Here is a 24506-nt window from a genome sequence, read left to right as displayed (position 1 = left end):
TTGAATTTCGCTTAGAAGTAACACGAATTAAATTTCAGTGGTGCAGGAGTCAACTTGGTAGCCAGCAGTGGGAGCAGAGGCCCAGAGGTATGAACACAGCACATGTGTTCAGAAAGAGAGAGGTTCTCTCTATGGAAATGGTGCGAACTAGGCCAGAAACATAGACTGAGACTGGATGTAGACACCCTTTTCGAGGTCAGGTTCAGAAATCGAGATTGCCACCAGAGGTCATTTTAAGTAGCATGGCCAGGTGAAATCCTTGCCTAACCATTCTTTCTTGTGACATCTTTTGTCCACAGGATATATATTCCTTACATTTTTATGACTAATCCTCAGGACCCCCATGTGAGGTGGGTACAAGCATATCTCTGAGACATTCAGGTTCCATTCCGGACCACCACGATAAAATAATGTTGCAAAAAAGTGAGTCACGTGAATTTTTTAGTTTCCCGGTGCACATAAAAGTTAGGCTTACACTCTACTATAGTCTGCTAAGTGTCCAATAGCATTACGTCTAAGAAAACAACGTGCATACTTTAATTTAAAAATACCTCATTGCTAAAAAATGGTAACTCTCCTCTGAGCCTGTTGGGAAAATGGCATCAACAGACTTGCTCGACCCAGAGTTCGAGAATGTTTAATATAACTTTACCTATGGATGGCAAGGAATCTGTAAAGGATTTGCTCTGCCAGAGAACTGATGAAAATCTGGGTTGAAGGGAACTTATTGAACAGTGGGAGTGTTTGGAATCGACTGGAGAGGGGCGTTGCGAAGTCAGTGCTCAATACAGAGACTGCTACAGAGTCTGGTGGACACAAGACAAGAAACCCCTCAATCAGGGCCGCAGCAGCGGGATCACAAAGGAAAGGACAGACAAAAGCAGTGGCAGAGAATTGAACAAATTACTTGTGAGTGCACTCTGATAAGTATTTTACATGCATCGGTTTTAAAATACTCCTATAGGAAATGTTTTATCATCCCCATTTTAAAGGTGAATACACTAAACCTCAGAGCTTAATCATTTGTCCAAGGGCAAACAGCTAGTGGAAGAATCGGGATCGAAACTCAAAATGTGTCTCCAAAGTCCGTGTTTTCCTCATTATGCTACATTGTCACAATGCTCTGAGTTTTGGAGCAGGAGAGAATAGTGTCACCAGGAAGAGAAATAGGAAACAGGAAACAGGAAGCAGGGGAATAGGGTTAGTTTGGAGACAAAAAAGGATGATTTGCCCCCTTTTAAATGTCTGAGAACCTTGTAAGTTAGAGCTATGATTATTTTTAAAGGGTACACAATTTAATATTAAGAAACACAATTAAAATAAAATTAAAAATAGATTGGTGGTTGTTGGAGGCAGGGGTGGGGAGAAATGGGTGAAGGCGGTCAAAATGTGGAAAAGTTTAAAAATTTTAAAAAATTAAATTTTTTTTCAAAAACAAAAATGGCAGGCTTCATACAGGTAGATACTTCTTAATGCTTAATGACTGGCTATATAAAGTACCACATATCCATATATAGAGGGTGCCAAAAAAAATGTATACACATTTTAAGAAAGGAAAAAACTGTACTAAAATTGTAATACTCAATATATACTGATAACAGAAGATGAATACAAGTCATGTGCAGACACTAGAGTCATCTGGTATAATCTCTGAGGTTTCCCAGTCTGGATATACAGTCCATCTATTTAGTGAAAAAAAATTATGGGAAGAAGTAAAACCTGTCTGTATGTGTGAGTTTCTGGAAGAATCTTAGCAGCTGTGAGCATAAGTAAACAATTTATCTGAATCACCAGACACACTCTGATTTCCTGTCAATTGTGAGTGAAGTTGACAAAACTGAAAACCTACACAGGTGTTTGCAATAAATACATTAAGCCTTCTAATGAATCCCAACAAGGAAAGAAAGGAGAGTAAATAACACCAGGGAAGTATTGCTGACAACAATGGTATATGTTTAGAGCATAATACGGAAAATATGAAAGTGGATATTTTTAGAAATTATTACTTTCTGAAAGACCAGTAATCTGGATGGAAAGTCCAGCAAAACCAACAGAAGGTAAATCTCTGACAAAGTCATAACTGAAAGCCATTCATCTTTAAATTCCTCAAGACAAGACACATATATCTAAGTGATCAGAGAGGTTAAAAAGAAAAACAATAAGAATAGTGATTCTTGACAATCTGAGAGAGACATCTCTACGGAAATTAGATGAAACATGTATGGAGTTATGTGACCAAGGAAAGGAGATGGATTCCTTTCCCCGGAGGACACCTTTTCCACTTCAGAAACAAGTCAGTGTCCCATCACACGTGGAGTGTCTTGAATTTTCATGTTAGCCTTTTAGCCAATTTCTAGTAACATCTATTCTATAACAACATGCACCTGATAGGAGCATCTCTATCAAGAAACAGAAAGCAGACCTCAAAATTCTGAGTTCTTATTTAATCTCTAACACTCTGTGTTATGAAAATATAGGCATTTATGTTCTTTATAGCTTCCCTTCATTTTTTAAAATAAGTGTTATTAGTTTCTTATAGTGCTGAATTTAAAAAAATGGAGAAGCAGTTAATGAAACATACTATACACTGTATATAGGCCCATACGGTTGAAATACCAGAAAGTTCAGTATGATTGATTTCAAATTGAGAATTAAAAGAACAGCAAGGGAGTTTGCACAGTGACTGGATCCTCAGTGGTATCTATTATTTTTTTGTATTTCCACAGCAAAGTATCTTTTTCACAAAATAGGTCAGTCTGGCAGAAAGTCAGACCTACAGCCTTCAGGGGTCTATATAGCTTTCGTGAACAAATTTCCACAGGATCATGTCTCGATAAACAGACTTCTGAAAGAGTTTTTTTTATAGTCAAAGACTATATAGAGATTCCACAATAAAGTTTCATACTGTGTCCTTAACCTATCCTAACAAAAAGTAAAAATTTCTGTTCAAAGATCCACAAATCGGGATCTTGACTCCCAAATCCTCTTTCTCAACACTATCTTTAACGTTCGTTTAAAATTCATTCTAAAATTTCGGTTATTCCCTAAACAACATGACGCTCATTGTAAAACTGTTTCGACAACATTCGAAAAGAAACTTCTCAACTCTTAAGGGCAATTTGTAAAGCATGAACGCGTGGTCATGATGGTCCGTGCTTCCCCCTCCTTCCCGCTGTCTGGAACCTCACTGCACAAGTGCTAGAGGGCACTGTCCCGCGACGCCTCTACACACCCCTGCTCTCCGGAGATGTGAACACAGGGACCTGGATGTGCCTTGAAATCCCCAAGGAAATAATTACCAAAGGAAGGCAAGTGCACAGAGGAGACATGAGGAAATGCCAGGAACATCGCTGTGGCCCAGCCAGCCTGGCCTTCTTGCGGCTCTACACACACTCCAGGCATGTTTCCGCCTCAGGACCCTGCATCTGAACGGTCCCTTTGCTGGGAATGTTTGATTCCTACCTTCCCCCACGGCTGACTCTGTTACGTTCTTCAAGTCTTTGCCCACATAGCTTGACCAACCAATTTGCAACACCCCTTCCCAACTCCTGGCACTTCCTAACCCCTTCCCTGCTTTAGTTTACTCTCCATCTTAAATATTACTTATTTCCTTCTTGTCTGTCTCCTGCTACTAGACTGGGAGTTCCGTGAGGATGGGGATTTTCGATGATCTTATTCCCCGCTGTTTCCTCGATGCTGAGAATGTCATAGAAGAGGCACTCAGTGAACACTTGTTGAATGATTGTTGAGCCCTTGTAACAAGATGACTTGACTCCTCACCACATCTCAGAGAAGTAGGTAATTACTCCCCTCTTGTTCATTTCACAGCCATGGAAACTCCCAGGCATGGTTGAAACAGCTGCCCAAATCCCACGCTGCCACAGCTGCACCAGGAACAGGAAGGCGTTGGTTCACTCTGAGCTTGTGATGTTCAGCAATATATGTTTGTGTTTATCACATGGGACAAAGTATGTCTAAGAAATACTCTAGAGAAACCAGGGATAGATAGATATAAGACCTCCTCTCTCCCCTGAGAGAGTCACTGTGTGGTTTGAGACGAGAGGAATCATTTTATTCTCCTCTTCAAGTCTAAATGCATGTTCAAATGGAAATCTGACTACCAGATACACTTCACTCCATGTAACAAAGAACTCAGAGAGATGCCATTCAATGCCTAAAACCACCACAATTGATTAAATCCAAGAGATGGTCAACATTTGAAAGTGTCTCTCTACACCCTATATTCAAAATAAGCCACTTTATAATATTAATGATCATTCATTATTGGTTCATTATATACTCAGCACACACCAACCAAATTACTGCACTCCCTGTAATGCAACAGTAATTAAACTCATAAACTTTGACATTTGTAATTAAATGGAATATACAGGGAAAATTTTTAACCTAAGAAAATACAAACATTCTGACTCTGTTAAAATAACTGGTTCTAAGTCTTTAGCCAACAACTTGACCTTTTCAAAAAATATTAGCATAATTGAGTCTGAAGTAAACCAAACCCAATGGTAGTCTAAGCTTAGAAAGAATTGTTTCAAGTTTTGCCTCATGGCAGAAACACTCCATTAGGCAGACACTGCCTTGGAAGAATTAATCTTTTAGGAGGATTAATCAGAGGAAGGAGGGGAATAGTTTTGAACCTACTCCTTTCTTCAGTGTTTATGTACTGGGAGAAAGTAGCAGACACCCATTTGGGCATCAGAATTAGCTGCTGGAGCCATCTGTAGAGGGAGGGAGGAAACTCACTGCCCAGGCCGAGGGTCTTTGAATCTTATCTCATGGTTCTACTAGGAGTAGATGAAAAATCAATGATAGCGATAATATTGAGACTAAAACTTCTAAGTTTTAATAATGAATAACTTGAAAAATTTTGTCAATTTTGGAGAAATGACTCTGAGAGTTGTGTTTTAAATTAAGATACACCTCTTTTAATTAAGTACTATAAAGAATAATGGTTCTAATACAAAAGAAATCACAATCACCAGCTTCAGATAAATATTGTGTCATTTCAGATAAAGTAAGAATAACCTAATTAGTGAATTTCAAATTAAGATAGTAAAAATTATTTCTTGACCAAAAATATGGAATCATTTATTTTTCCTGAGTTACCTTAAGAAAACCATAATTGTACTCTAAAAATAAATTCTGTGATGAGTGCAATTGAGTTATACATGCAGGTTCTGACTAAAATGTTGTTGTTAGAGACACAACTATAGATGAAGAATAGAAGGGAATTCATTTGCCTATTAATTTTAATGTATTAAGCTAATTAAACTTGATAGCAAGGAACTAAAATCACTTGTTTTTTTAAGAGTTTACAGACTGTTCTCATTATTTTGAGTTCAATCTAATATATTTTCTACTTTTGGTAGGAAACTAACTTGAAACAACATTAAAAAGACATTTTTGATTAGGCTTAGAGGCACTGTTATTCCTGGAATGTTAAACTGCACTATACGTGGTCACTACTGATTGACAGAAAATAATTAGACATGTAAAACTGATAAATATCTATTGCTATCTTGTTTCTAAGAAAAAAGGGACATATGTACAATATCCCCAAATAATAAAAACTCTGCACATCCTACCCCTAAAATTTCACTTAATACCCCCAAATAAATCAATACTATCTTTATTAAACACAAACAGTTCTGGAGTTAAAAACGTCTTACAATCATAAGCTTGACTTTGTATTAATGCATTTTAAATTCTGTGTACAGGTGTGAATATGAAGCAACTTAAAAAATGGCAAAATACCATATATTTGATTCCTTTTACCCTCATCTACTACCTCCTTCCCCCCTTACCCTCTGGTAACCACTAAACTATTGTCTGTGTCTATGAGTTTTTGTTTCTTCATTTGCTTGTCTTGTTCCTTTGTTGTTTTCGGTTTTATAAACCAACTTAATTGTTTACTTTAAATGAGTTAATTGTATGGTATGTACATTACATCTCAATAAAGCTGTTAAAAAAGAAAATATTTTTTTTTAAAATGGCAAAACAAACCTAGAGTTTACTTGTCTTATAGCTCCTATTTTAGCAAGCACACCACCATGCTTTTGCCGAAGGATTTCTACCACACAAAAATATGTATATGCTTTTCTAAAGCAATACTTTCTGAAGTTCTCCCAAATGCTTCTACTAACATGAAACCACTGGATGCCTTTAAGTTCTCAAATTACAAATTTCTGCTTAAAAAATAGTTTTAAGAGGAACAAAATCATCGTCTACTTACCCAGGAGACATTTTTACTCTTAGGTGTTTTTAGCATGGCAACATGTAGTACTGAGGTGGCCAATAAAAGTTGCACCAGCATGGAAAATCCAATGGAATATATTCCAAATGTCTTTGTTACCCAAACGCAAAAAGTTTCCTGGTTTGCCAGACACAGATATCATAAGTAACAATGAAGATAACCTGCAGGTAACCCATTTTTCTTCTCAGTACTAAGCATGTGAACACACACATAACAGATCACTCCTGTAATCACTCCGTATACGGAGGCAGATGCTGCAACATGTGTATCTTCTATATATCCGCAAAATCCGAAGTGAAGTATTTCCTTAAAAAACAGAACTTGAGTCCATGTGCAAACGTCCAAAATCACAAAGGAATTCCTCTCTCAGCTGCTAAACTGCAATTCCCAATTACTCCCCAAGCTTCAATAAAAAGCTTGGTAGCGATAGCTTACAATTACTTAGTAAGAAAAAGAGTGAAAGCAAGTAGCATTTAGGAGCCGTTAGGTTAGCTGCTGGTGGCATCCATTTTAGGAGGCTCCCGACTCCAGAGCTGCCCAGTGGAGAGAGAGAAATGCAGAGCTCAGTTTCAATAAATAATACATAGTCTCAGGTACAATGTGTACCTGGAAGTACCTTCTGCGCAGCCTCACACCAGAGGTATTGCTCTCTCTGCAGACCTGGGGACTCACAGTGCACCTGTTGCTGATGGAATTGCTCCATGAAAGGCTGGTCTCCTAACAACCAGTCACATTTGTTTATACGTTAAGAAAAATAGAAGCCCCAGAGGGGAGCAAATTAGACGTCCCAGATGGAAGAGCAAGGCTGAAAATCAGAGTTGGCTCTCCTCCCTTTGTTTCTGTGTCCTTGCCTCCCGTCTCTTTTACCTCCTGTCAATCTAGATTAACTAAGCAGATCCAGGCTAAATTCTGCTACTATCAGTGGTGATTAGTGTGAGTTGATGAAATCGGATTATACAGACAGACCTCTGCCTTCTCTCTCGGCAAGCAACACCACACGACTGGAAAGCCTGGTGTCCTTCTCTTCACCAGACTGGACTGAAGCTTTCTGGAAGATTCTGCCAGGGGGAATAAGTTAACAAGAGAAAACCTAGCCACCTGAAGCTGCTCATAAACAAACATAAGGGGAAGAAACAAACTATTTCACTTTTTACTTTTTAAAAAATTCCATTGTTTTCTCAGATTTAAAGTTAAATTACTATAGAAGAAATGCATGGCATTTTTTCCATTTCATAGAATTTTTTTTTTCTACCAGGGTGTCCACCTCCACGAAAAGATTGAGGTTATGGGAGGCTCTGGAAGGGGCTGGGAACGTGAAGTCACTTTTCTTGAGCATCTGTCATATGCGAGGCATGGCATAAGGGAATTTTTATATACTCAAGCTCAAGGAATCCAGGAAGTAGGTATTAATATCAGCACTTTAAAAAGGAGGAAATTAAGATTTAGAGATGTTCAGTACCTCCTAACAAAGATCTATTGGCCCAAAGAAATGCTTTTTAGATTCCTCTCTCACTGAAATCAAATGGCTTCTGGATTTTTTCCTTTGGATCTTTTCCAATCTAAAAGTATATGTATATATATGTGTGTATATATATATTTCCATTAAGTCCCTAAGAATTCTCTGGAATTATGATTCCTGCTTATTTTGAAAATAATAATGTTGTAGGGCTCCTCATACAAAACATTTTGGATTAAATTTTCGTAAACTATAAAACAAAGTGAGGCTAAATCATTAACCATATAAATATCAGGGCTGCAGGCAAAAGGCCTAAATTACTGATGATTTTGTACTATATTCAACAGACATAGTCATAATAACACCTAACATTTATTGAAATGATCTATGTAGTAACTATTTTACCTTTTTTATCTTATTCTAAACAACCACAACCTCATAAGGTTGATTTCAAATGATTTTGGATGATTTTTGTAGAGGCAGTATTCATCAACATTGAATTTTTAAAAAAAGAAAAAACTTAATAGTACAATTAAAATTATAAATATGAACTGAATTTTCAACCAATTCAAAATCAGAAGAAAAACTAAAATAGACACGAAAGTGGAGATAAAAAGAATTTTTAAAATAAAAGATTGCGTTTATTGTAAGCATTGTGTGTGTGCGCGAGCGCACATGCACACACACACTCACACACATAAATCTTGTCTGCCTCAATATGCAATTAGCTTAAGGACATGGTTCACATCTACTATATTTTTTCTTTTGGGGAATATAGCACTTACCCATGGTTGCTCAATAACCACTGTTGATTAATTGGGTGCAGTTCCATTATGAATTTTAAAACAGTTCATTGAATATAATTTTCTGTTAAAAACTTCTCTGCAATATCGTACTATTAGAAACATATAAGCAATTTGGAACCTGATGTTTTGACTAATGATGGATGCTAGGGATTACTTGTTTAGATTTGTATTTTTATATTTTAAATTTCCTAAAAATCATCCAGGGCTATCCAGCACAAGTTTAGTGTCCTATAATGTTTAGGGAGTTGTGTAAAAGTAAGACCAGACCATATGACTACAGGCATATTTAAATTTGGAGCCATCTAGAAATATTTAGTTTAAAACTAGCACTAAATTATTGTTCTTTTGAATCCTAATGATCTGAGGTTGTTACGTATTGAATTATGTCCCCCAAAAAAGATATATTTATGTTCTAACCCCCAATACCTCACAATATGACCTTATCTGGAAATATCTGTACAGAAATAATCAAATTATGATGCCCACCATCACCATTTTTATTCAACACAATATTGGAAGTCCTAGTCATAGTAATCAGACAAGACAAAGAAATAAAAGGCATCCAAATTAGAAACAAAGAAGTAAAACTCTCATTATTTGACATTAGATGACGTAATACTATAGACAGATAACCAACCATAAAGACTCCACCAAAGGGGAAAAAAAAAAAGAAAAATTAAAAATAAATGACTTCAGTAAAGTTGTAGGATACTGACTCAATATATAGAAATCTGTTGTGATTCTATACATTAATAGTGAATGATCAGAAGAAATTAAGAAAACAATCCCATTAGTTCAAAACTCACATTGAACTAATTTCTCTAACCCACACAATTATTACTTAAGAGTCAGGGCAAAAAGAAGACATTTTCAGATAAACAAGATTAAGACTATTTAGCATTCACAGACTCTGACTGGAAGAACTAGTAGCATATGTATCTCACACAAAAGTCCTCAACAAAATATAGCAAATCAAATTCAACAATGTATGATATGAAGAATACATCATAACCAAGTGATTTATTCCAGGTATGCAAGGCTGGTTCAATATTTGAAATCCAATCAATGCGATCGACCATGTCAACCTGCTCAAGAAGAAAAACCATATGATCATATCATTTGACACGTAAAAAGTATTTGAAAACATCGAGTACCCATTCAATGATGTAACCCCCCCTCAAAAAAAAACAAAAACAAATAAACAAAAAACTTCCCAGCAAACTAGGAATATAGGGGAACTTTCTCACTTCATAAAGAGCATTCACAAAAAAATGTACAGCCAACATTACACTTAATGGTAAGAGTCTGAATGCTTTCCCTCTAAGATTGGGAAGAAGGCAAGAATGTCCAATTTCACCACTCTTATTCACATAGTTCTGGAAGTTCTAGCCAGTGCAATAGACAGGAAAAAGAAAATAAAAATCGTGCCATTTGAAAAGGAAGAAAAAATATTTTTTGTATTTCCAGACAACATTATCTACGTAGAAAAATCCCAAAGGAAATTAACAACAACAACAAAATACTCTTCATAGAAGTAATGTTAGTTTAGCAAGGTCACAGGATACAAGATCAATACACAAAATCAATTGCATTTCTATATACTAATAGTGAAAACCTGGAAGCCAAAATAAAAACAAAACAATACCATATTGCTCTAAAGAACATTAAATGCTTAGATATAAATCTAGCAGAACATGTTAGGATCTGTGTTCTGAAAATTACAATACGCTGCTGAAAGAAATCAAGGACCTAATAATCAACGATACATACTGTTTTCATAGATTGGAAGACTCAGCAAAGAAAAGATGTCACTTCTGCCCAAATTGATCTATAGTTTTAAAACAATTCCTTTTGAAACCACAGCAATGTTTTTTCTTTTTATATAAATATAAATATTAGGAAGCTTAGTCTAAAATTTATATAAAAAGGCAAAGAAGTTAGAATAGCCAAAATAATTTTGACAAAGAAGAATAAAGTGAGAGAAATGAATCTACCTGATTTCAAGACCTATTATAGTGCTATAGTAATCAAGACCGGGCAACCTAGGCCGAGGGAGAGACACAGAGATCGATGAAACAGAATAGAGATTCTAGAAAGACGCCCACACAATTATGCCCAATGGAGTTTTACAAAATTGCCAAAGCAATCAATGAAGGAGAGACAATTTTTTTCTTTTTCTTTCTTTCTTTTTTTTTTTTTGTCACCTTTTCACACAACTCTGTAGATCTGTATACACCATCCCTCCCTACACTTCTTGTTCTTAGTCTTAGTATGCAAGGACATACAATGGGGGTAAAAACAGTCTCTCCAATAGTGGAATTGGTAAAACTGGACAGATACATGCAAAAAAATAAAATTGGACCCCTTTCTTATACCATATACAAAAATAAACTCAAAATGGATTAAAGACTTAAATATTAGACCTGAAAAAAACATAAAACCCCCAGAAGAAAACATAAGCAGTAAACTCTTTGAAACTGCTCTTAGCAGTATCTTTTTGGATATCTCCTCGGGAAAGAGAAACAAAAGAAAAAATTAACAAATGTGACTACATCAAACTAAAGTTTTCGAATAGAGAAGAAAACCATCAACAAAAGGAAAAAAAAAACCTATTGACTTGGAAAAGATATTTGCAAATGATACATTCAAGAAAGGGTTAATATCTAAAAATATATAAAGAATTCATATAATTTAACATCCCCCAAAACAAACAATCCAATTAAAAATGGGCATAGGACCTGAACAGACATTTCTCCCACTAGGATATACAGATGGCCAACAGACATATGAAAAGATGCTCAACATCACTAATCATCAGGGAAATTAAAATTAAAACCACATAAAGATATCACCTCACACCTGTCAGAATGGCCATGATCAATAAATCAATAAACAACAAGTGTTGGCGAGGATGTGGAGAAAGGAGAACCCTTGTGCACTGTTGGTGGGACTGAAAATTGGTGCAGCCACTACGAAAGACAGTTTGGAGGTCCCTCAAAAAATTAAAAATAAAGCTGCCATACAATTCAGCAATCCCACTTTTACGTATTTATCCAAAGAAAACAGAAAAACAAATTTGAAAAGATCCATGCACCCCTATGTCCATTGTAGCTTTACTAGTAATAGCCAAGATATGGAAGCAACCTAGATCCTAGATGTCCACCAATAGACGAATGGATAAAGAAGATGTGGTGTGTGTGTATATACACACACACACACGTATATATATATATGTGTATCTATATGTATACATATACATATATATGTGTGCATATATATATATACACATATATATATAGAGAGAGAGAGAGAGAGAGTAAAAAAGAATGAAATCTTGTCATTTGCGACAATATGGATGGACCTAGAGGGTATTATGCTAAATGAAATAAGTCAGAGAGAGAAAGACAAATACCATATTGTCTCACTTATATGTGGAATCTAAAAAAAAAAAAGAAAAATGAACAAAGAAAAAGAAACAGACCCACAGATACAGAGAACATGATGGTTGCCAAAGGGCAAGGGATGGGGGGATGAAAATAAAAAAACAATGAGGTCATTAGGGCGGGCTCTAACCCAACACGACTGGTGTTCTTACAAAAAGGGGAAATGTGGACACCGACACAGACATGCACAGAGAGATGTGTGAAGACACACAGGGAGAAGACGGCCATGTGACTACAGCGATGCATGTACAAGCCAAGGAGTGCCAAGGATTGCTAGCAAACACCAGAAACGAGGGGAGGCGAAGAAGGATTATCCCCTGGGGCATACAGAGAGCGTGGCCCTGCACATAGGTTAGTTTTGGACTTCTGGCCTCCAGCACTATGAGACGATATAGCTGTTTGCTTTAAGCCACCCATTTTTGGGTACTTACAGCAGCCCTAGCAAACTAATAGAGATTTGTCAGTTCAATAATCTTTCCTCTCTTTTTCTTTTCAATGACTCTTTGGAGTATTCCAAACTTGTTTCATTAATTTCACTACAGAATCCTAAAGGTAAAAATGTCAAGTTGTTTTTAAATTTGAGTTTTAAAGTATACCCATATTATTTTATATATTTGGCTTAAATTTTAGCTTAATTCATAGACTATCTACACATTTCACATATTAGGCCTTTTTAACCTGGGGCTCTTTGGACCCAAGGAGTCTCATTCAAGTTCTTGAACTTGAATAAGAAAACAAATTATATCTTATTTTCAGTTATTCCTGATTGAAAATTAGCATTTCTTTCAATTATGAATGCAATCAACAAACAAAAGTACTGGCAGAGCTGTGACATCAGCAATAGAAATAGTTATGGCCGGATAGCTGCTGGGGCTGAGTCATCAGAGGCTTGTCAAGGTTGACCTCCAAGATGGTTCACTCTGTGGCTGGCAGTTGATGCTGGCTGTCAACTGGAGCTCAGCTGAGGCTGATGACCACAGAAAAAACATGTGACCTCTCCATGTGACCAGAGCCTCTCACAGCACGCCATTTGGGTTCCAAGACAGAGCAAGCATCCCGAGAAACCAGGGAGGGTAGCTGCAAAGATTCTTACCTAACCTCATAAATCACACATTACTTCTAGCGTGTTTTACTTGTTAAAAGTGAGTCACTTTTAACCAGCCCAGATTCAGAGGGAGGGAACCATACCAGGGCATGAACACTGGGCATAGGGATTAAGGGAAGGGAGAGGGGCATCTGTGGAGACCAGCTGTAATACATCCATCAAACTACTGTACACGTGTCACAGATTTGGTGAAGGACTCGGCATAATTCTGTATTTGATGGGCATGAGACTTCTGATTGCTAGTCATGCGTACCTATGTCTCCAGTTTAGCTAGTTATTTAGCTAATGATTTCTCAAAGAGCCCCAAATGAATTCCCTTCCCACTCCATTTCTTATTTGGGCCTTGAATATGTAAAAACGGGGTCACCTCTGTGATTTAGTACTCCCTAAATCCGCCCTAGTTCCTCATTAGCTCTAAAAGTCCAACCACCCTCATTCAATTCCTTCAACAAGAGAGGTCTTTCTTGAAGCCAAGAGATTCATTATGTATTTATTTTAGTCTTCATACCCTTTCCATTTTAAGGACCAAGCATACTGCCTAGTATATAGCAGTTCCCCCAAAATAATCTAACAATTTTCATCATCATCATTGAAAAACAAAAACAAAAACAAAACATTCATAGCTATCCTGGCCTTTGGAAGAGGTTGAAGAAATAAGACAGTAGTTGTCATCATGATGAGCTCACAACCAAGATGAACTCATATGCCAATCCTTCTGGTCTAGTTTCTAGGGAGACAATCGGAGGACACTTTATAGCCCTTTATGTGATTCAGCATTTTCCTTTAGTACATATTTTTCAATAAAGGAATTGAATTTTATTGTGTCCAATCAGGAATATCCCATCGATCAAGGATATTTCTGCAGATTAATCTCTCAATTGACCTTTTAGCAGAATATTTAAAATCGGGAACAGGTAAGTTAGGTGAATTAACAAGTTAGACCATAAAGGGGAAAAAGCACTTAAGAATAACTCCTTGTCCACTCAACATAGGTCATTTGGGGTCTCTATTTCCCAATTAATTTAGTATTTACTAAGACTTCTATAAAGCATCATCTCATGGAGTTAATGAGTCTCCTCAACAACCTGTAAGGCAAGTACTATCATTCTTGCCATCTTACAGGAAATGGAGACCTGGAGATTTTAAGTGATAACTGGCAACACCCACCTTTGACGATCTCTAGTCTGATTGTCAATACCTGCCTCTTGGTTGGTTGGTCTTTCAGTGATTATCATACCAGAACAGCTGACCCGTGCTGCCACACACTGAGGGCCATGAGGTTTTTAGCACCTCACACTCTCAACCTACCTCTGATTTCTGCCACCACTGCAATTTACTCTTCAAATTATTTCCTACTTCAAATCCAAGCCATACAACTTTCCACTCTGCCCCAGCATTTTATGATTTGCAAACATCCATTCAGTCCACCAGCAAGCTCACTGCCCCTCGAGCCAACTTTCAATGATTAAGGGACAGGAGCTGATGAACAAACGCTCCCGAGTGCCATCCTTTGAGTGGACTATTCTGAGAGGTTTCGATACCCTTCTCAGGGGTGGCTGGTGCCATCTAGGTCCCTGGTCCCACAACCTTGATGATGTTCTTTTATATTAGCTTTTTCTCTTCCCTGTTCCAAGACACCACCAGCCCAACAAACTGCCTACACTGAGTCCTTCTCAGGCTCTACTTTTGGGGGAACAAGGTCTGTTATTATTAGATACACCCACTCTACTCCATGGAGAGAATGGAGTAGACACTCCAAATCTGTATTTTTTCTGTGAATTCACTAAGTTAGCCCCTACTGAAAGAGATCCTTGGCGATTATTGAGTAGCTGTCGTTTTCACTTTCAGGCCCTCTAGTTATCTCACTGATTAAACTCTGATCCCCTTGAGGATAAGTGCTTTGACTTACAGACGCATTTCTCACATTGCGCCTAAATGGCTGCCTGGCACTTAACAGCTGCTCAATTAGCACTTGCTGATTAAGTAAGTGGTTCTCCTTTAAAGTATTACCTCTTCACATTCCAACCTATTAAAAATGCAAGCAGTATCTTCCCTACTGTATCCTCCTCAGGCAGTTTTTGCTGACTAAGCAGCTCTTTATCCTAAACTCCAACTACTCAACACTAATGAACGTTATTGTGTGGTGGCCATGTCTACACCTAACAATCAAATATACCCAAATAGAGATGGAGTTAGCATGGCGGAAAGAGCATAGATTTGAAGTCAGAAAGACAAGGATTGAATTCTGATTCCTCTTACAAAATATGGTAACTGAGGCAAGGTAATTAACTTTATTGGACCTGTTTCCTCAGCCATAAAAGACTCTAGTGACATGCACACCACAGAGCCTTTATGAGCATTGTATGAAATCATGTTTAAAGCATGTGGACAGTAAAACACACAACAGCTGAGAACCTGGGATCTCCCCGCTCTCGGTTCTTATGTGGTCTTCATGATGTACTTACTGTGTGACCAATATATAAGCCTGTTTGAGTCACAGATTTCTCTTTTGTAAGGGAAGGATAATTAACTTCTATGTTTACCTAATATGCTGAAGCCAAAGTCAAACCAAACCATGCATGTAAAAGGTACTTGATATTTGCAAAAGAGAGGTAGTGGAGGTGAAGAGAGACTGCCATGTACAGCTGTACATTCTGTGCACTGCACAAAGGCCCTGGCCAAAGGAAGAGTTAGGGGTGAAATCATGAGAGGCTGCATCTCCCAGTGGGGGTGCATTTTTCTAATTTGTCCACTCAAAGAGAATCCTTTTTCTAATATGCACAGAGGGGCCATAATGACTAGCAGAAGACTTAAGTGTAATGAATAAAACAGTTGACTCTTCAGGTTCAAATCTTGTCGCTGGCGTTAACTAGTTGTTCAACTTTGGGCACGGTCTCTCTGTGCCTCAATTTCTTCATGTCAAAGAAAAGGGTTTTATAGTACTCATAGGTTATGAGGGTTAAATGAGCACGTGTAAAGCACTTTAGGACAGTGTCTGGCACATAGTATGCAATCAATAAATGCCCACAGTTAATTATTATTACTATTATTCTATAAATATAACTCATTATAAATAAATAAATACTTACCAATTGTGGAGAAACGACACACAGTACGAAATCATTCAAAATAAAATTTACGTGTATTCAAAACCAATGTATATGTACACGTTTTTGAATAAATCCAATTGGCAATGTAAAAATTTGTTGTTTTTAATTTTTTTTTATTGGGGAACAGTGAGACTAGGACCAGTCAGCCCAAGTCAACTTGTTGTTTTCAATCTAGTTGTGGAGGGCGCAGCTCAATGGCCCATGTGGGAATCGAATCGGTGACACTGGTGTTATGAGCACTGCGCTCTAACCAACTGAGCCAACCGGCCGCCCCTAAATTGTTTTTCTTCATGTGTGATGAATATAATTAATAAATTGATGGACAACGGAAACACACAAGTTATAAAAACTTAGTTGTGATGATTTGAAATGGTTGTCCGAATTTGTTCTCTTGGACAGGAAATTCTTTTGTTTAGCTCAGCCCAGGGCTATTGACTTTGAAGAGCTCTGTGTTTATTCTAGATCTATGTGAATGTTTTTAAATATTTTTATTTGTTTATTTAAATTGAGATTTGTCACTTACAAATAGATACCCGACTATTGTAACAAAATCTCAGTGCATTCATATTTTAGATATCTGGGGGAAAATCCTTTGGAAAGGAAATAAAATCCAGAATTATGGCAAATTCACTCATTTGTTTATTCATCCAACATATATTAAGCATATTTTTGTGCCAGGGACTATGCCTTCCCAATATGACTATTTCTCATAGGTTGTCTAATTCTGTCAATAGGTCATGCTATTTCCTATGAGAATTTATCATCCTATGGTGACTTATCAACTAAATAAATGCTGACCCTTGGATTACAAATTCTTCAAACTTGAGAAGCATATTCATCATTTTAATATATACTACTATGACATATTATATACAAAAAAAAAAAAAAAAGTTGGCTGAAGTGATAATCCAAGTGTCTGCCAAGGGAACTTCAAAAACACATCCCAGCAGAGCATGCTGCAGTAATCCAACCCAGACAGGACAAGGACATGGAAAGTGTCATCAAACAGTGACTTCAGAAGCAAGGGTCTCACCACAGCATCCTGCCCCTGGAGGGAGTCATCAACAATGACTCGTCATTAAATAATAGTCACAAAGCCATTTTCTGGCTCCTTCTGACTAAATGTTGGGAGAGGAGGAGAGAAAGGCAATGGGAGAGGTCAAGGAGGGAGGGGCTAGCTGAACTTTTTCCAGGAAGAATAGAACCTTTTGTTTCTACCGACTCTGGGACAGCTTTCAAAAAGACAGCCAAATCCATTCAGATTTCATTAATTTGGCCAACCAACTAAATTATAATGTCCTTCATAAGAAAAGGGTGAAGGAATGGCTATAGGGAGGATACATGAGATTTGCAAGTATCCTCTATTTCAACTAAAACTTACTAGAGATTTAAAAAACTGAAAAAAAAAACAACAACAAAAAAAACTATTTGAAGGGCGATTGACCCAAAATATGTAGTGAAAAGCAAAGTGACTATGTTTGGCTATCTTAGCCATTTTCTATCCCCATTTCCTTTATGACAAATAAAATTTGGTCTAAATAAATGTTTTATGAGCAAAAATAGAATACTTGAGAACCACCATATTTATGTTTCATTTACTTTCTTTCTCTCAACAGCCCTTAACACCCAGACTCTTATCCTGTTATTACCTCATCTCAAGAATATGTAAGAGCATGAGGATAACAGTTTGAGGATATGAAAGCAACAAGGTTTATTTTTTAATGACTGATATGCTGTTTTATCCTAGGCATATACTATAAATTCCTTGAGGGAAGGGACTATTTATCCTTATATCCCCAAGAACAACGGAGTATCTGGTATGTGCCAGGTACTAAATAAATATTGAATATATTAATAAAACTAAACATCATTAAGCTAAAAATTAAGTATGTTCCACTTTATAATGCACAAGATATTGTTTCAATGCTCATTCTTGTTTTATGAACGTCTGCATATGTATTTCATTTCTACCTTATATTGATATGTCACATCATGTAAGTTAAGGCTAACAGTTGGCATTCTCTCATCTCCTTGGTTGATCACATTTTTTTGCCTTTTTTGTTACAGTTTGGGATATTTGGTTAAAAGGGATAGAGGTCACTACAGTCCCCACAAGTGACAGGGCCTTATTTAAGGGGTACACCTTTGTAGGAACTCAGACAATCTGAACTATCAGACTTCAGAAAGTCCAGGAACCATTTTTCATCTTCACTCTCATGCTCTTCCATGAACACCCCCGGCTATCCCCCAGGTGCCATGCTTCCAAAAAGTTCTATTTTCTGCACCCTGAGCCACTTTGTCGATTCTTTCCTTGTCCCGCGTATACTCCTTACCATATCACTTCTGTTGACTCGCAGGATTCAAAATTTGGGCTTACCATGACTCCCCATGATGCTAACTCACCCATGACAATTTTTCAGCTCTTGTTCCCAATCTGAACAGATTCTCTAAATTCCCCACATTCTTGAGTCTAAGTGCTTCCCCTAATTGAACACACTTTGGCTGCTGTTGGGGGAGGAAAGTGCAGTCTATGCAGTTCATATTGGTCTGGCCTTGGCAGTAACAATGGGTTCAGCAATTGCACAGAGAAGGCTACAGGCGGACAATTACATGATTGGCATTTCCAAGAAGGCCGGACTCATTATTCATCTCTTTATACTATTGCTTATATCGGTTTCGCTCTTTGTTTCTAATTTATTACACAATTGTCTGAGATCATTGTTTTTTGCCCGAAGTTTGCAACAGTTCTAACTTTCATGCTATGTGAAGCTGAACACACAGTGCCTTGATGTTCTGTATTTACTGATTAGTTATTATTTGAAATTACTATAAAGTATATTTTAATACTTTAACTTAAGGGAATTTATGAAAGATTGGCAGGCAATGAAGAAAAGTTGAATCATACGTTCCTTATTTAATCTGAACAAAGTCTCATCGGTCTGGTTGCAATTAAGTCACATGTTTTGAAACCAGAGAAATCGGTTCATATTACTAATAAAAACTGATGGCGAAGCTTTACCCCGAAATTTAAAATCTTGAGCTTAGTTGGACTACATGGCAACTTAGAAGTCATTAATAATAGCATTACGTATTCTAGAGCCATTATTTAAAAAAAAAACAGAGTCATTATTTAAAATAAATATATTTTAAAAACCATTCTTGCATGGGACAATACGAGCAGACTTTATTTTCTTCATGTGCCAATTCACTTATTATGACCATGCTTCTCTGTGCATACCCTTCCATCAGCTGCTAGAAGCTGATCTTCAAACACACATGTCTCTCTATTCCCTGACTACAAGGCTAACCTCTCCCCTTTATGAAGAAGTACTAGCATTAACAGGATAGTGTTGGGAAATGAATTCTGATAGCTAGTATTTACATGGCACGATGGTACGCAAATCAGACTCATCAGAGCTACAGCCTGCAGCCTGAAACCTAATCATAGCTGAAACTGTCACAACTCCAAGTGACTGCCATTTTCTCCAGATAGTAATGGAGCAGAGCTGTCAGAGAGAAATCTTCACTGACTTAATGACTGTATAAACTGCCACAGAGAAGTACGTGTATCATCAAGGGCTGAGAAAGGGAGAGTAAACACAGAACATCCAATCAACTCAGAAAAAAAGTCAGGCTGTCATCCCATTTTTCACCGAGATACAAAGTGAACAAAACCAAAATCAGTGTCCTCTAAGAGTATTCTTTAATCTGACTGTACTGCCAATCATGACACAAGAGTCAGGTTCAATGGAAGAAACAGGGCAAATAGGAATCATGTAGGGGAAAAAAATGAAAAATCAGAGCAGTACCCTCCAGAAGTGCTGGCTTTTTCCCTTGAAGTAGAGATTTGTTTCAAAATTTTAAGTGCTTTTTGGTCTGTAAGAATAAGAATTCTATTGTTTTTAAATGTAATGAGCACAAACTTTTATTTATAAAATTTATAATTAAATTGTAAATATAATGAGCCCATTATAATTAGAGTTCAGAAATAAAAATTCTACGAAATCAGTTGCTTCGTGGATTGGCCAAAAGTTCTTTAAATGAATACATTTTTAAAACCTAAAGAATTTAACTAAAGTGAAGATCTGCACTGTAAGGAACAAAAATACACAGCTTTCTTTTTAAAAATATTTGTGACCCTAAAGGAGGTGAGCTCATGACAAGGGGGTGCTTTGAACCTATCTCTACCCATCTTTAATCAGGCAAAAATTAATAGGCAAACCTTGCTAAGAGCCCTTTAATAAAGGAGTACAAGTTCTAAGGTATGTCTGTATTTCTGCCATATTCAAATTTGAGGGGTAGACACTTGGGAGTTGGTTTAGGAAACTTCTTGCATGTAATTAAGTCACGTTTTAAGGCATTTTCAGTGCTTGCTCAGAAAACAAAAAGTGCTGAAATGCTGAGAGTTGCTCATATTTTGAAACAATTCTGCAAAGTCTCTTTCTTACATTTTTCCACTTCAGGGGCCTTCTCTCCCTTCTGTTTTTCTGAAACTGAAATGTATTTTCATCAAAATAAGTGGACAGGTCAATTTATTTTAGCCAAGTTAAACTTGCTCTAAGGAAAGCTGCCAACAGGTTATATCAGCATAGCCCAGCGCACACCGTCACACACAGCATATCCTACTTCTTTCTGTGGCATCAAGAATGATTCCACCGTTAGAGGTTAGCAAGACTCCCAAAGTGTAGAACCTTCTGGAAATACAAAATCCACATTACATCTTTCACGGTAGATATTTAGCAGAACAGGGTCTACTCAGACCCATGGTTCCAACAAGGTGAGTGATGTTCAAGAAGAAATAAATGGTATGAACCGAATCTAGCAACAGAAGGTGTGCCTTACAAGGAGGTAAGGAATACATGGTATTTTATTTCAGCTCTTTCATTAATAGGCTCTTCACAGTGTTGTGTAGCTAATTCTATAAACTTCAGCTGCAGTGGTGTAATTCAATAAACTGTCAATATTTACAGAATGTTTGAATAAAATATTTACTGTTATTATGAGTTACTTAAATCAATTCAAATGTTAAGTCTTTACTCTTGATGCATTTTACCAGGCACTAATTCTGCCAGAAAGTCAATTCTGGATTTTTCCTACAAACTCCACTGCCACGAGCAATCTCTTCAATAATCCCCTTTTATGTAACAGAGGAACACAGCACTACTATGCTTAAAGATATGAATGCTTTACTTTCTAAGCTTTAACCACAGAAGAGCATGGTTCATTTAAAACACGGTATCACAAAAAATATAAAAATGAAAATAAAAAATAAAACAAAATGAAACACGGTACCACCATGTCTTAGTTTCCTTTTTTCTAGAAACAACACTTGGATTTTTCCTTTGGGAAATCCTCCTCTTCCACTGCATGCTGGCTTGGCAAGAGAGACCAGTCAACCAGCCTTCCCTTCTCCTGGTCTGAGAAGAAGGACTGGGCCATAGGATTGTCTCTCCTAGGAAGCTGAACCTTGAGTAATGTGATACAAGTTGACTTGAGATGAAGTGACTCACCTCAGAGGAAGGACTTTGAAGAGATTAGCCACGATTTCTGAAACCCCAAATCTGACTTTCAAATTTCCTTTGGTTCTCTGAGCTTTCCTCAAACAAAAGTGTGCACAGAAATCACACTGAGAGATTATTGAAAATTAAATAATCACGATCCATTCTGAGCTGCAGATTCCACAGGTCTGAGATGGTTCCCAGGGATCTGCTTTTGTTTTTTTGACAAACATCCCTAAGGATTCTTACACTAGTGACCTAAAGAACACACAGAGAAACACTGCTGTGAACCGTCACTACCAAATTACCATATTTCTTCCACACTTTATAAAACACTGGAAAGTGATTGTTAATACAGAGGTGTGTAACATGGTGGGGAAAATGGAAGAGAGAGTCCACATTTTTCAAGTGGATTCTTTTTTTTAGCACCCCTTTCCGCACCATCCTGTCTTGTTCCCCTTCAACTAGACCCTTGAAAATCATGCAGAACTCCTTGTTCCTGATGTGAGTGGGTCCGATTCATCTGCGTAGAAAAAAGGCTGTGATCCATGCCCTTTGACTGACTTTGTTTCATAGTCCAATATCTACACAAAAGAACAACCTGATTTTCTGAATAATGAAACAACCCAAGAGAAGTCAGTGACTCATTGGGGGAAGCTTCACAGACTCACTGAGGCCGTCACAAACAAACAAACAAACACAAAAATGGTGAGAGACAGAAACTCCATGTCCAGTGCCTTACACACAGTGCTGGGAGAAGCTGCTTTGCCCTTTATTCCCATTATTCTGCGCTACTGTTTGGAAATCAGAGTGGATTATAGAAATTATTTATTCATTTGGTGATGGGGAGAGAGAGGTGATACCCTCATCACAAACGTGCAAGGGGGAAAAAAATGCTGCTTCAGATGATTCAAAGGGAAGGCAAGTGGCTGCTATCTGGATGTAAAACCGAGAGAGAGAACAGAGGAGTCTGGCCCAACGAGAGGCAGATCTATTCAGCAGAAAGGTCATCTGACAATAAAAGGGCTTTAATCCAACCACACAAAGGCTGTTACCTGCCTGGGCTTCCCTGGGGTAAATAAAGGGGAATGACACATCTCCTAAGAATTTTATGTATGCAAAAGACATTAGGGCAGCTTTTAATACACAGAGTGCTTAAAGCCTTGAACTCAAGGCTTCCTCCCAAAATAATCCAGTGGTGCTTAAATGGCTGTGTTCAAAGATATTTTTTAAAAACTATGTTTTTTTTCTGTTTTTAATTTACTTATTTTGTAACCACTGTTTTTAAATGAAGTTAGTTTGTGGGTTTTGGTACATTTCATCATTTAAATCAAGCTAAGGTCTCTTCTGCACTTGAGCAGGTCTTTGCCATGGGTAAATAAACTGGTTCTTGCTTTAGATCCTTAAAAGAAATAAACAGAATATAATCTAAACAATGAAAAGTGGCCTCAAGAATAAATGATTACATAGTTTCAAAGTCTGGCCACAAAATTTATCTTCTACTTTATAAATACTGAAGAGACCAAAAAACCTAACTTTATATCATCAAAGTTCTAGGGGCACGTGTATGCGTGTCCATGTGTGCGTGTGTGTAATTCATTACGCAATACGTTTTACATAAATATAAAATAAAATGTGTATATTGTAATGACCAAAGGGAACAGAACGGAAAAATAGGAATTTAATAACTTTTCCAGCACCATTCATTCATTCATTGATTCATTCACTCACTCAACCAATATGTGTTGAGCACCTGCCACAGGTCAGGCATTCTTGCTGGACAATAGAAATACAATCAGGAAAAAGGAACTGAGGGAATTCAGAATTCAAAGGGAGGCTGACAATTAAAGAGTAACTATGCTAAGGTATAGCTAGTGCTACTGTAGGAAGAGAGTAAGGACAGCTATTCTGAGCACAGGCAAAAGACCATACCATGTGTTGGAGACGTGAATGCCATTCGTGCCATTGGGATTTCAGAGTGTGAAGGTGCTCAGAGTCAAGGCCCAGGAAACAGGGGCTTGATCAAGAAGGGCCCAGTAGCATGCTGAGCAGATTGTATTTATATTCTCAGAAAATGGGAATCCACTCAGGGTTTTGAGCAAAGAAATAACATGATTGAATTTGAGAAAAATTGCAATGGACGCTACAATGTAAAGGATGGATTGTTGCAGAATTAAGACTAAGACAAGGTGACCAGTGGGGAGGTTTTGGTAGTAACTTGGGAGGGAAATATCTGGAGGCTGGACAAGGGTTGAGGTAAGTGCAAGAGAGAGAACAGATTCCAGAACTCTTGAGGGAGAAATGACTGGTGATGATTGACTGGATATGAGAGTACAAAGATGGGACAATGAAATTGTCCCGTTTCTGGCTTGGACAACTGGGAATATAATGACTCCCTTTAATCTGACATCTAAAATGGGAGTAGATACAGGTTCTGGTGGGAGAATGGAAGGGAGGAGCAGTGATGGGTGGAGTTTCCAGAGATATTTGGAGACTTGTGGATGGTTATATGGGTCTGAAACTTGGAAGAAGTTTTTTTTTTTTTTGGTGTATGTATATACATATATATACATATATATGTACACATATATATACACATATATGTATATATAGATCTCATGTATTCCTTCTGATCTTCATTTACTGAGGAAATGTGCTAACACTAAAGGCATGCCATAGAGCAAGTAAATTCAGTAGGATTTGATCACCTTTCACAAAAAAGGTTCTTAGCCTTCAGAGCAAAGGAGTCAACCCTGCTCCCCATTTGAGCATATCTATACATGATACGTCATCAAGCCTAAAGAACCAGCCAGG

The 24506-nt window shown here is 37.3% G+C and overlaps 1 protein-coding gene across 7 annotated transcripts in view; it reads right to left on the bottom strand.

Annotated features, from left to right (window-relative positions):
• Positions 1–24506, bottom strand: part of CACNB2 (calcium voltage-gated channel auxiliary subunit beta 2) — a 324544-nt gene that overhangs the window by 187686 nt on the left and 112352 nt on the right. Inside the window, exon 1 of one of the 7 annotated variants that reach the window (XM_033100600.1) lies at positions 6254–6320. The exons of the other annotated variants lie outside the window; for them this stretch is intronic. Within the exon in view, the coding sequence (XP_032956491.1) occupies positions 6254–6289 (36 nt within the window). The 5' untranslated portion in view covers positions 6290–6320. Of the gene's footprint in view, positions 1–6253; positions 6321–24506 lie in introns of those variants that run through there. 7 annotated transcript variants of the gene reach the window in all.

The sequence above is a fragment of the Rhinolophus ferrumequinum genome (assembly GCF_004115265.2).
Source record: "Rhinolophus ferrumequinum isolate MPI-CBG mRhiFer1 chromosome 5 unlocalized genomic scaffold, mRhiFer1_v1.p scaffold_110_arrow_ctg1, whole genome shotgun sequence".
NCBI lineage: Eukaryota > Metazoa > Chordata > Mammalia > Chiroptera > Rhinolophidae > Rhinolophus > Rhinolophus ferrumequinum.
The sequence above is the reverse complement of the archived record's forward strand: the minus strand, read 5'-3'. Positions and strand labels throughout refer to the sequence as shown.